The 14,282-nt window shown below is 42.2% G+C and overlaps 1 protein-coding gene across 1 annotated transcript in view; it reads left to right on the forward strand.

Moving 5' to 3' along the window:
- LOC311235890 (adhesion G-protein coupled receptor V1-like) overlaps window positions 1–14,282 on the forward strand; it is a 98,412-nt gene that overhangs the window by 51,065 nt on the left and 33,065 nt on the right. The window contains exon 3 of the mRNA XM_084323414.1: window positions 11,542–11,662. Within this exon, the coding sequence (XP_084179540.1) occupies window positions 11,542–11,662 (121 nt within the window). The remainder of the gene's footprint in view (window positions 1–11,541; window positions 11,663–14,282) is intronic.

Consider the following 14,282-nt stretch of genomic DNA (forward strand, 5'->3'; position numbering starts at 1 on the left):
GGTTTTTGTTCTGTTGACCTTTACAGACACACGGGATACGACCTGAGTATCCCCCGTGGTGCAGAACATTATATCACACCCTGCATATTGGTAAATATGAAAAGAAGATGAGACAGTATACAATGTAAAATAATGGGGTCAAGGCAGACGTAACATGTCACCATAAAATTTTTTTTTTTTTTGTTGTTTTATTGTATTTTTTTCTCACCTAAGCGTCCACTGCGCTGTGTGATGGTAGTAGCACACAAGTGCATCTGAGAGACCTGCCGGTCATGAAGCGATCCTCATCGCTCCATAACAAGCTCCTCACAGCCCTCCCCGCCCTCGCCGTGAAGACGTCACTATCATCCAGATAACAGTCAATAAGCTGAGCCGGCACACAGGCTGTCCTCCCTGGAGGAGTCTGCTGTCATGAGAGGTTAGCCTCCACCGCACAACACACAGAACGTGTGTGTGTGTGTGTGTGTGTGTGTGTGTGTGTGTGTGTGTGTGTGTGTGTGTGTGTGTGTGTGTGTGTGTGTGTGTGTGTGTGTGTGTGTGTGTGTGTGTGTGTGTGTGTGTGTGTGTGTGTGTGTGTGTGTGTGTGTGTGTGTGTGTGTGTGTGTGTGTGTGTGTGTGTGTGTGTGTGTGTGTGTGTGTGTGTGTGTGTGTGTGTGTGTGTGTGTGTGTGTGTGTGTGTGTGTGTGTGTGTGTGTGTGTGTGTGTGTGTGTGTGTGCGTGCGTGCGTGCGTGCGTGCGTGTGTGTGTTATGAATGGTACATCGTGTTCTCAGCCATCCCCCTGCTAATGGAAATGTGATAACTTAAATGCCAGCTTTCTTTCTAGCTTGCTTGGCTGCTCTCCAAACGCACACACACACACACGCTCGCGCACACACACACACAAACGCACATACACGCACACACACACACACACACGCAAGCGAGCATGTGCGTGCTCGCCCAAACACACATGACATGATTCTATCACTTACCACATACTGTAAGTGGTGCTAACTGAATATCTGGGGTATATAGTAAGTCTGAAAGCATAGCATTAGGGTGGCACGATTATGGTAATGATGGTGTGCTGTGGAGCGAGCTATATGCTTCCACTGTGACGTTGTTGGTATGCATTGCGGTGCAGGAGCACTTCAGGAATATACTTGACCAGTGACACTCATTAGTGAGTTGCATTGAGCTGAGAGGAAAATCTGACATGTGGTGAAAAGGATTGAATCAGCAGGACAGCTTGCTGCTCCGAGACATTAGAGCTTTACAATTTGTTCCTCACATTTTACCCATTCGCTCACACCTTCACACACTGATGGCAGAGGCAACCATGCAAGGTGCCGACCTGCTCATCGGGAGCAGTTAGGGGTTAAAGGGGACCTGCATTGCTATTCCTAGCACTATTTGGGCAACTTTACACAATTCCTGTGAGTCTATGGAAGACATCTGTAAGGTTTATTTTTAAAAAAAAATCATTGTTTTATATTTCTAATGGAGTACTCAAAAGCATCATTTTCCAGCCTCAAGATTTCAGCCTGTTATTGGCTGGGCTCCGCCCATAAGCACTTTCAGTGACAGTCATCCACACAGTCTGCGAGTGGCAGACAAGAGAGAGAGAGAGAGAGAGAGAGAGAGAGAGAGAGAGAGAGAGAGAGAGAGAGAGAGAGAGCGAGAGAGAGAGAGAGAGAGAGAGAGCACTGTGTAAACACAGGTGCGTGCGAGATACGCAGGTCCCCTTCTCTTTCTCTCTCTCCCTCTCCCGTTTGAGGAAGTCTTCCACTGTGCTGCGCGCTCCCTACAGCTATAGACGGGGCGTTAGAAGTTATGCTCCTGAATCGAGAGAGAGAGAGAGATAGAGAGGGGGAGAGAGAGAGACAGACGAGAGACGACAGCGCGACGCGCGTGTGTGTATGTGTGCTCTGTCGCAAGGGTCTATCTGATTCTCCCTCTCTCTCGCTCGCTCGCTCTCTGTCAAACCCCGTTTGGTGCGCTACAACCACAGAGCCAATCGGATCACTATCCGCTCCATCCTCGCCACGTGACGTCACCATGCAAGTCAAATCAGAATGACCTGATTTTTTCGACCAGGAAATGAATGACCTGGATGACGGCAATCCGCCAATATTGTATTTAGAGACACAAACACATTGATACTAACTCCTATTACTATAATACAATGCTAGACACTGAAAAAATACATTTATAATGCATGTCACCTTTAAAGGATAACTCCAACATTTTGGGAAATTAGCTTATTTAACATCTTCCCTGGAGTTAGACAAGAAGATACATACCTTTTTTGTCTCTGTGCGTGCATTTATCTTTGGGAACAGACGCTCCGTTAGCATAGCTTAGCTTCATCACTGGAAGTGAGGCAGGACAGTACCCTGACGTTCCCTACAGGTTTGTTGATATTCTCATTCCTTCAAAGGATCTGAACCGATTGAAGTTTATGGATACCATGACTTAAAATCCTCTTACCTTGACGATTAAAAGCCTCCCCAATTTAGAAAACAGTAATCCAATGGCTGGTATTGATAATATACTACTAACTACTGGACGCTCGGAGCTAACCGGAGCTAACGCAGAACAGGATGTGTAAAGCAAATATAATGACTTCCTTTCTGGGGTTTTCAAAATAAAAGTGCGACGTTTATAGCAGCGGAAAACGTTTATTTTGTACATTATCTAACGTTAACACGAACCTAAACTATCGTTACAACTAACCTAAAGTTAGTTTAGGTTTGTGTTAACGTTAGATAATGTACAAAATAAAAGTTTTCCGCTGCTATAGACGTCGCTCTTTTATTTTGAAACCCCCCAGAAAGGAAGTCATTGCTCTCGTTATCTGCTTGAGTGTCCGGTTAGCTCCGTTAGCGCGCAGTAGTTAGTAGTATATCAATACCAGCCATTGGATTACTGTTTTCTAAATTGGGGAGGCTTTAAATCGTCAAGGTAAGAGGATTTTAAGTCATGGTATCCATAAACTTCAATCGGTTCAGATCCTTTGAAGGAATGAGAATATCAACAAACCTGTAGGGAACGTCAGGGTACTGTCCTGCCTCACTTCCAGTGATGAAGCTAAGCTACGCTAACGGAGCGTCTGTTCCCTAAGCCTAATGCACGCACAGAGACAAAAAAGGTATGTATCTTCTTGTCTAACTCCAGGGAAGATGTTAAATAAGCTAATTTCCCAAATTGTTGGAGTTATCCTTTAAGTGTCTTGCTCAAGGACACTTCGGACCTCTGGATTACCAGACGACTGCTCTACCTACCAACCCACTGTTGCCCTGTTTGAAACTCAGCACTGTGTTGTCGCCACACACACACACACACGTGCACACACACACACACACACACACACACACACACACACACACACACACACACACACACACACACACAGAGGCCTAGATATTAGAGCTGAGTGGTATCCCAAAACATTTTTAAACTTTCTTTTTCAAATTCTTTTTTACCAATACAGACACATTATAAATCTCTTACCTAATTTTGTCCATGTCGATAAAGGAATTTCCTTTAGGAGTTGAATTTTGTGTCCCTTTTCATTAAACTACTGTAAGAGTACAACAACCAACCACATGTTAAAGGACAAACATTAGGGGGCCAATACGATGGAAACAATTTATTATTGTTTCAAATGGTAAATGGTGCATTTATATAGCGCTTTAAAATCTTTGATCCTCACATTCACCCATTCACTCACACATTCACACACCGATGGCTGAGGCAACCATGCAAGGTGCCAAGCTGCTCATTTGGAGTTAAGTCTTGCTCAAGGACACTTCGACACACTGTCCGGGTGGAGCCGTAATCGAACCGGGAACCTTCCGACTACCAGACGACCGCTCTACCTCCTGAGCCACTGTCGCTCAGTTATCATTACCGAAATAAATGTGATAATATTCTGGATATACTCGTATACCGCCCTGCCCTACCAGATATTAATTTGATTCTGCCCAATTACATCTCAAGACGGCCCTTAACTCTGGCTAATGTCTGACAGTGTGTTCATTCATTGCCCATCAGTATGAGCAGCTTGTCCAGAATAATCCTGTTTAACTTTGCATCAGGCAAAAATGGGGCTATTTAAAGAAAATATATTGCGATTGCATACCCAAAGTAATTCGCGATTTATTATACTTTATACTTATAGCACTTGCATGAGTCTGGTCTCTTTTGAAAGGTAACATTCTGAAGTTTCCTACACAAAATGTGTGTGCTAATGAAATAGAGTAACAGAGGTTTGAACACACTGAAGTAAAAGTTTTGTGTACTCACATTTCTTTTTACTGGTTGTCAGATGCCTGTTTTTAAGTTCCAGCTCAGAGGTAGGAGCTGGGAAACATAATGTTTCCATAGCCTGAAGTCTTATGTAGTACAGGTCCAAAGGTTATAAAAATCCCACTGAAAATGTATGTTTTACAAAGGTTTTTGTACTGTGTGTACCAGTAAAAATTCAGCATGATTATACAAAATGGCCATCCGCTCCCATTCATTCAGAGGCTCTTGTCAAAACAATGAGCTTCTTCGTCTTCTTGTGTCACCTTCCCCCACTGTCAGCACCCGTCTGGGATCGCTTTCGGAACAGACTATCCTTGGCTACAACGGTGGTCAATCATTATCGCCATCAGCGGTGACTGGTCAGTTCAGGACCGCTCACAACCGGATGTGGTCACTCGTCTGAACGTCAAATGATGCTCGCTGGATGTTTCGTCTTGTAACTCGGGAATGGAATCACGCAATAGGTTGAGTGTGATGACGATCGAAAGGTGGCAAATTCAACTTTCCAACAATGTATTGGTTGATTGGCGAAAACGCAGCCTAGAGCAAAGTGCCCACCATCGGGCCGTCTGATGCTGTCACCCGTGCGGACCGCAAATGACATCATGTCATAAATCAATCTGTCTAGACTGTATGACATAATGTTGCATTTTTTTCCCCCAAATGTATCCAAGAGTAAACATCTTAACCATGTCACAACAGCAGTCATAGTGTATATTTTCAGCAATACGTTTGTTTACCAATAGGTTAAAGTGAGATTTTAGTTTTTGAAATGTGATAATATTTAGTCATTAGGCAGTAGTCATATGAGCACAGGGCATCCAGAGCTCTCAATGAGCGTTCAAATAAAAAGAAAACTACAGTACCCAGCGAATTCTATCTTCCTGCAAACAAATGACTTGTGTATGCATTTTTTATTTTTATTTGAATTTTTTTGTTTCTCTGGATACTCTATCACAAAACTGAACGTTATTGGCATAGATTTTTGGAGCACAGTTAGTGTGTCTACCTTCTGTGAACATTTAGCAACCATCTGTGTTGAAATTAGGGCTGGGCGATATGACCAAAAACGTTATCGCGATAAAATTATAAAATTATTTTCATATAATTCGATATCGATAATTATCGTCGATATAATGTCTGTCAAGTTTAATTAACTTCTTATGCTGCTGCGAATGTCTCAAGTCGAGTTGATGTCGTCATCAGTCCGCGCACGTTAGCAGTAGCCGACAAGCGGAGTATCTCATGACAATAAATATGACACTAAAACTCTCTTCCGCCACAATATATTGAAACGACGTCCACTGTATACCCCACACTACTTAAACGTGGCCTCAGAATTCAAAACACACACATACTCGGCACGTAAATATATAAAACAACGCCGTGCAAGCTAATTAGCCTAGCCAGCCTGTTGTTTATAAGCGGTGTATTCCATGACAATGTGCTAAATATGACACTAAAATACTCTCTTCCGCCACAATATATTGAAACGACGTCCACTGTATACCCCACACTACTTAAACGTGGCCTCAGAATTCAAAACACACACATACTCGGCACGTAAATATATAAAACAACGCTGTGCAAGCTAATTAGCCTAGCAAGCCTTGTTGTTGAGTGAGCCCTAGTACCTCTGGGTCTCCTTCCGGATCTCGTTCGCTCTCGGCCATCTCCTTCACTGATTGGTTGTTAGCTGTTGTGCGTATGCACGTCATCACGTAACGTTGGTTGTTGTTAGTGAGTGTGCTGAGCCGAGGCTGAACGGAGCCAAGCTTGGAAATCGATATATCGAAACTTTGCGACCACGTTTCATGTTTATTTCGAGGAAATAATTTATCGCGATAGTTATCGTTATCGTTTTATCGCCCAGCCCTAGTTGAAATCCGATCCAAAATGGCGGAGCCATATCATTCTAAAGTCCAATGCACACAGCGGGTGACCGACGTCGCCTGGCGATGCGAAGGTCTGTCGCTCAACGACAATCGCTTAGCGCCCCACACCAGACGCAACCGTTCACAGGTATAATAAGCTATATGTGTCGCTCTGTTTAGCTGGGGGGTGTTGTTTCCCTCCGGGAGATATGAGACGGCGGACCGGACGTGAAGGTTGTCGTGAAGTGAGCATATTAGCAGGTAGCTGTGTTGTGCATTACAAGGGAAGTATTAACCTGTAAAAACTCATATTGAGCTGGAATTAAACCACCATATACGAATACAACCTCTTCTCATTCTTCCTGACATTACTGCATGACTGATCGCTACAATACGTTCACTACCACCGGTTGGACAAGTATTGTTATGCACCTACTGAGAGAGAATGTTTTTTCACGGAAGACGCAAACTGTCTGTTCTCAACCATCATTTTCTTTGGACAATAAACCTTACAAACTACATCAGCTGCAGCCTGGACATTAAACTCTGTCAACATCCACAACTTCTTTTGTTACCCGAGTATAAAAACATCTAGTAGGTGCATCGTGGCGCATTGTCAATTTAATGACGATGTCATGTTAATTTCCTCATTGTCCTTGCTGTGTCGCCTGCCGTGACCTAAAAAAATAGGATTGAGGCGATATTTAGCCAGGCGACAGAAGTTGCTGCGTGATCGTCGCTCGAAAATCTCCTGCCGTGTGGGTTCTCTCATTCATAAAATTTTTTTTTTCGCCTCGCAAAAAAAGTCGGTCGGCTCGCAAAAATCTTACTGTAAGAATCGAACTGTACATACAGTAGATTTCATTCTTCATTCTCGATGCATGCCTGGTGATACTAAATCCAAATTGAGATTTGGCCCGATCCATAGATGTGCGAGTTGGCTATAATAAGGTAATTTATAGGCCTCATTATTCTATATTCTATAATAATATTTCAAATTGCATGGGTCCGGAGGGCAGAATTCAGTACTGTATCTACAAAACCTTCTGTTTAATCATCTTCCCTTTATTAATTTCCTTAGATTTTCTGTACATGTGATCTCAAGAAGGTACTGAACGAGCTCAGTGGCAGTTTTTCATGTCTGGTCATTTTTAGCATGTTGTTTATTCACTGTCATAGATGCAAAGAAAAATCATAATTCATATTCTCCTTTGTTTCATCACAATTTAAGCAAGCCTAGTAATAGACACAATATTTCTGACACTGGGAATACATTCCATGAGATCCATAGGTGTCCCTAGATACCAAGAACATGCAAATGGACCTTGTAGAAGTGGAGCAATCTTCCATTTACTTAGGTATGTATTTTAGGTGGATTTTCAGAAAATAGGGCTCGGGCCTAAGAGGTTAAGAGGTTAAAGGCCTGGTAATATCAGTCTCATACTGGCCACCTTACACATAATCAGCCACACTTTACTAGGTCAGACAAAATAGTGCGTGCTGTATCTAAATTCTGACCATCTTCTTCTGTACTGAATGAAAAATGAATTGCCCTGCTTTGTCCTATCACTGATACTAGTAAATAACTTCATTATGGTTTGAAGTTCATCCTAGAAAGGTGTGCTCAGTGGAGAACAAATCTCCACCGGGCGTCAGCCAACCACACTTATTTTTGTTGTACTGTACTTGTGCTGTATAATGACAATACATTTGAATCTAATCTAATGTACACTATTACCAGTGTTGGGCAAGTTACTTTTAAAAAGTAACTAGTTACAGTTACTAGTTACTTCTTCCAAAAAGTAATTAAATTACTTACTCAGTTACAAATTATAAAAGTAACTAGTTACTTCAGAAAGTAACTATTGCGTTACTTTCAAGTAAATTTTTTACATAAACAACATACACAAATCTAAACTATTTTAATGTTGCTGTGGGACAAAGTGAGACTAGCCTCCAATCAAATGCCATGTATGTAGATATTATAATTACTATGTTTATATAGTGGATCATACAAATACAAACACAATAGATGTTTTGGAACTTTTGATATGTATTGCCCCTCAACAGGCCACAACTGGGCAACATTAAATTATGCTTGTTAAGCACTATACAAAAAATAAATAACAACTATATACTGATTGATTGAACATTTTAATTAAGATTGCAGAATGGGTACAGTACAGTACAGCTCAATACACACAATTGTTAAGTGGATGCAGACCAGAGAAAGACTTTCATCTTGTTTACATCAGGGTCCCCCATTTTCAATTCATGACATTTAGGACATACACAACATACAGATATAAGAATCTAATCTAATCATCTAAACTAATCTAATCATGACATTTAAGACATGCATGACATATATATATATCTCTGAGCACCTGAAGACTGTGCTATTAAACCAGGAAGTGCAGCACTGCTGTATGTTGATAAGGCTGTCAGCAGTAGAGCCTCCACTACTGTAGTGCCCTGCGCTGCAACACAACTAACACAAGAGTCTGTCGTTGACTGCTCGCTTGTGTTGTTCGTTGGATTCGTTTTGGATTATTTGGGCTTGCCAAACAAACTATCAAAACGTACACGGACCCGGGGACCGCGGTCTGTCGTTGACTGTGTTGTCGCTGTGTGTCAGACTCTGCTGATTTCGAACACCCGCCCACCTCTACCTCTGATTGGCTTACCATGACATTGTACTCAACCTCAGCCAATCGTCAGCATGTATGCGCTTGTCTCGTGCGTGCACTGCCCACTAACAAGGAAGAACAAAAGTATTGCCTCTCTGCGCAGAGATCTAGTTGGTCTGATGAAAAAAACAGCTTCAATCATAGTAACGCGCCACATTTTTTGGCAGTAACGGTAACAGCGTTATTAAGATTGGAGGAGTAATCCGTTAGATTACTCGTTACTGAAAAAACTAACGTCGTTATTTATAACGCCGTTATTCCAATCACTGACTATTACACTATTAAACCACTATTACACTATTACACACTAGTACACTATCACATTGTTACACAACACGGATACACCTTTAAAACTATTTGGGTGGAATAAACCTTTAAATAACATACTATTACACTAATGTACTATTACACACTGTTGCCATATTACACTAGCACACTAGTATACACTATTACACTATGACATTATTACACTATGACATTATTACACTATTACACACTATGACACTATTGCACACTATTACACGGTATTACACTATTACACACTATTATACTATCACACTGTTAAACTATTGGGTGGAATAAAACTGTAAAACTATTTGGGTCGAATAAACCTTTAAATTACACACTATTATAATGTCACACTATTACACCATGTGGGTGGAATAAACCTTTAAAACCTCCCATAAGGGTCATAAATATGAAAGGAGGCTTATTTGAATGGACTATGGTGGAAATTAATGAATACATTTTTAATACAGTATATAGGTATGTTCACTATGACATGTCCATGTTGTAAACAGGGGCCAGAGAGCTGATTTCTGGAGACTCTGAGTACGAAACCTGTGTAGTATTGCCCTCTTGTGTTCAAAAGGTGTAACATATGTATGTCAATGGACAATGATGGCAATTAATTCAAATAAAGTACATATTTTACCTATGTGGAAAATATTCCGTTCCTGGCCTGCTGTCAGCCTATGTGGTTTCATTCACCACTGCCGTGTAGTTGGTGAGCTTAGCGACAGACAAACACACACAAACACACAAACACACATACACATACACACATACACATACACATACTGTACACACACAACTGATTACATGATCTCTCCCCAGGCGTCCCTCCTGGTGAAGATAACCAGAGAGGCTTTTTGGCTCCACTCAGCAGCCATTGTCTAATTGTTCACTGTTCCTCACCCAAGCGAACTCACTGCCTATTAATGAGCTATCTTCCTATCTATCACACTCAGCTTTCTCTCTCTTCCAACCTCCCTCCCTCCCTCCCTCCCTCCCTCTCTCTCTCTCTCTCTCTCTCTCTCTCTCTCTCCCTCCTCCCTCTCTCCTCTCTCTCTCTCTCTCTCTCTCTCTCTCTCTCTCTCTCTCTCTCTCTCTCTCTCTCTCTCTCTCTCTCTCTCTCTCTCTCTCTCTCTCTCTCTCTCTCTCTCTCTCTCTCTCTCTCTCTCTCCCTCCCTCCCTCTCTCTCTCTTATCTTCTGATGACTCAGCCTGCAGCTAAATGGGAGCACTTTTGTTTGCCCTATAATGAGTGAATAAAAGATGGGGTACAGTATGATCATAGAAGAAAGGAGAGGGGAGAAAAAAGAGAGAGAGAGAGAGAGAGAGAGAGAGAGAGGAGAGAGAGAGAGAGAGAGAGAGAGAGAGAGAGAGAGAGAGAGAGAGAGAGAGAGAGAGAGAAGAGGGGGATAGACAGACAGAGAGGGGGGGCGGGGGCCTATTGCTAATGTAGATGAGAAGCTGAAGTGGCTCGATGCTCTGCGTGGCCCAGTGTGAGGTCTGCTGTTACCACCCATGCTCCACTCCACTTGTCTGCTCACGCAGTGTGACGTTCGGCGACTCCTACCTGCGCCGGTTCAGTCCGAGGGTTTAGGAAGAGGCTTGAGCAGCAACACCACAGTTGTGCTGTGATTGGAGGATCAAGAAAGAGGGCAGGGTGTTTGCGATAGGTGGATATTAGAAGCATGTGCTGCAGAGAGAGGCCACTCAGCATCCTGAGACAGATCATATGCTCTGTGCTCTTCAAATGTGGAGTGTCAGTGTTGCAGCTGTGTGTAGCAGAATATATAGGCCCTTCACTAAAGCCTCCTGATTAAGCCTCATTAATAAGCCCCCTCCCTCTCCGAGACTCTCAGCTCCAAGCCCTTGGCCTCTTTATGTTACTGAGTTGCTGTGATGATGAGGTCCTAGTACATTGTAGAACCCCCCCCCCATCTGAATATGTATTAGTTAGTTGTAGAGGATTTTCCAGATAATTCCTCAGAGTGCATCATCAATGCAGAAGACGTATATCTATGATCTGTAGTTGTGACTCTGAAATCCTCTGATTCTTGACGCTACAGCCTCCAGCTCTCCATCTCTCACTGTTCAATCGGGGCTTTCATGGTCCTGTGTAGCCATAGTAACGGGTGGAGTGCTTGGTGCTCTGACCACCGCCAGGGTTAGGGGTTCGATTCCTACTGGGGGGTACTAGTAAAGGTCCAAATGCAGCCTTTCTTGAAAGAACCCTACTTGAAAGGGCCCAAAAGACGGATGTTGTGAATTAAAGTGACGACTGCAGGCCGGCCCTTAAACTGGGTCGTAAACTGTGGTTGTACGTTTCTTTGAGTAGATGATGAAGTGGATGCTGATGTATTCTCTTTAATCCCATTGTTTTTATGGTGTGTTCCAGAGGGTCCCCTGGTACTCTGCCTGTTCCTGCTCATCTCCCTGGTGTGGCTGTGGGCGGGCTCCACATGGGCTACAGGCTGCTGTGGATGCTCATTCTCTATGTCGTCTTCAACTGTCTGCTGGTGAGTAGTGACGGACTGCATTTATATAACAGCTTTCATCCAGAGCAGTTTACAACGTATGCCTCACATTCACCCATTCACTCACAGACGGAGGCGATTATGCACGGTGCCAACCTGCTCACCGAGAGCAGTTAGGGGTTAAGTGTCTTGCTCAAGGACACTTTGACATGCTGCCGAGATGAGCCAGAGTCAAACCAGGAACCTTATGATTACCAGACGAGCGATCTACCTCCTGAGCCACTGTCGCCCCCCACATAATACACATAGCTTCAGCATTATTATCAGGAGACCCACATTATTACACATAGCTTCAGCATTCAGCATTATTATCAGGAAACCTACATTGTCGCATTTTTAAATGCACTGTATTGCATTATATTAACCTTTGTATGAAACATGTTCTATAAATAAAGTTGAAAGTTTATAAAATGTTTTATTTAAATTAAAAAGATATTTTTTTATTATTATTGGTTGATTGATTGTCATTATCATTGCCACTGCCATCATCATTGGTGGATCGTGAGGTATGATTTAAATCAATCCACTTTTTTCTTTCATTCATCCTTGTTTATATCAAAATGCACACTGTCGATAGATGGTTTCAATCAATCAAACCTTTATTTATTCTCGAAAAGACAATTTAGGTCACCCTCATTTTCAATGTGGTTGAGACTTTACAGACATTTCAATGCATACATTTTTACAATATAAAAATAATAAATATGAATAACTATATTGCACTTTTCACACATTCCAGAGTGCCCCACAGCAATTAGTATAAAATGAACATAGGCATAAAATCAGCACACAATGACAGAATAAAAAACAATGCATAAATTGCAGACATAAGAATAGGTATAAAAGACAATAAAATTAGTGCAACGTAAACGTGCAGACATAAGAATAGGCATAAAATATAAAAATAGTACAATGTTGCTCGAAGGCATGTAACCCCCCCGGAACAGTCAGTCCCCCAAACACCCCCACACATCAATCCCCACCACATCCCCATCCAAGACACACCCCTGATAAAGCACGCCATGACCGAAGGAAAACACAAACAGACCGCGCGCCACTCACACCGCCATGCATGGTGACGGGAATGCCAACCCCGCGGGCCGCCCCATCTCCCCCGGTCCCGGCGCCCCGCCACCACGAGGAAAACCTAGACGTTTAACTGGACTTGTATTGCAAGGGGACAGTTTGGACCCAAGTGCATTTCCTGTTTCCATTTACAATGTTAATGTTAATGTCTACATCGATATTGGGAATTCTAGATTCCTGCTCTTCAAATTGCAGTGCCAATTATTGGGTACATGCTTGAGACCATACAGCTGGAGCTTAAGTATTGACATAGCTCTACTCTGTGTATTCGCTAGTTACTCAGTGTGTTTTGCATTTTGCATTGCTTGAAGATTTAACCCATAGGGGTCTAAGCTGGAGAGCTTCTCCTTTTGAACCCGTCGGCGGAGAACAAAATAATTAGAATCTCTCTTAAATGCTCAAAAAGTACATCTTTTCAGAAATCGATAAAAATTGAAAATTGACCATTTCTAGTGCTTTGACATGTATGTATACGTCTCCTTACTTGCTTACTTGCTAAACGTAATACGACTTGTAAATACGTTTAATTCTTGCTAGATGGTATGATTGTAATTATCTCCGTTTGCGAGAAGAACTACAGCACGTCACGACGCACATACATGGACGCGCGCACACACACAATAGCGCTGTGAATAGGTGTTACACCCCGCAGAGGCGTGAGACTGAAAGAGGTATCAGAGCCTACCCCCCCCCCATCCAAATTCTAAACAACAGATTGGCTTTTCATAATATGTATGAATTATCTCTTGCAATAATATCCACTCGTCGTTTCTCCTGCGTGAGGAGTCTGACTTTCGTCTTGTTTACATCAGGGCCCCCGCATCCGAGCTGCTTTTATGTGCAACATTGTACTTTTTTTTGGAATACTTGATGTGGCCATGGAACATTATGAATTAAAAGTAGTCTAACATGCTTTGCAAACCTCACCACCAGTGTATGACGTCGCGCTAAAACATTAACTACTTGCTTTTTATGTGCAAGGAAGGAAGGAAGGAAGAGGTGAACTGCATTATTATTATTATTATTATTATTATTATTATTATTAATATTATTATTATTATTATTATTATTATTATTATTATCATTCTCGAGAATACACAGACCCAACCGAACGTTATGAATTAAAAGTAGTCACCCGTGTATAAAGCTTCGCGCTAAAAAACTGTCTGTATGGCAGAGACAGAGTGCGTGTGTGTACGAGTTATGAATTATCTCTCGCAGTTCATTCAGCTGGCTACGTGATGACAGCTCTCTCTTTGTTATTTTTCAACTCGCCGTGAGAGAAATAGAAAGGAGCGCTCAGTAGAGGGAATTCCAGCATTATGGATGTTACATTCAGAGAGAACATTGGAAACTTACCTTAACATTGACAAGGCATCAATTTGAATTGGAAGTATAATTTACACATTTTAGTTACACTTATTGAGATAAAGATGAGCCTGCAGTAAGAAATGTTTTGACATCATACTGTGACATCACAAATGTTCTAGAATGTTCTATTATGACATCAAACTGC

The sequence above is a fragment of the Notolepis coatsorum genome (genome assembly GCF_963971535.1).
Source record: "Notolepis coatsorum genome assembly, chromosome: 10".
Taxonomy (NCBI): domain Eukaryota; kingdom Metazoa; phylum Chordata; class Actinopteri; order Aulopiformes; family Paralepididae; genus Notolepis; species Notolepis coatsorum.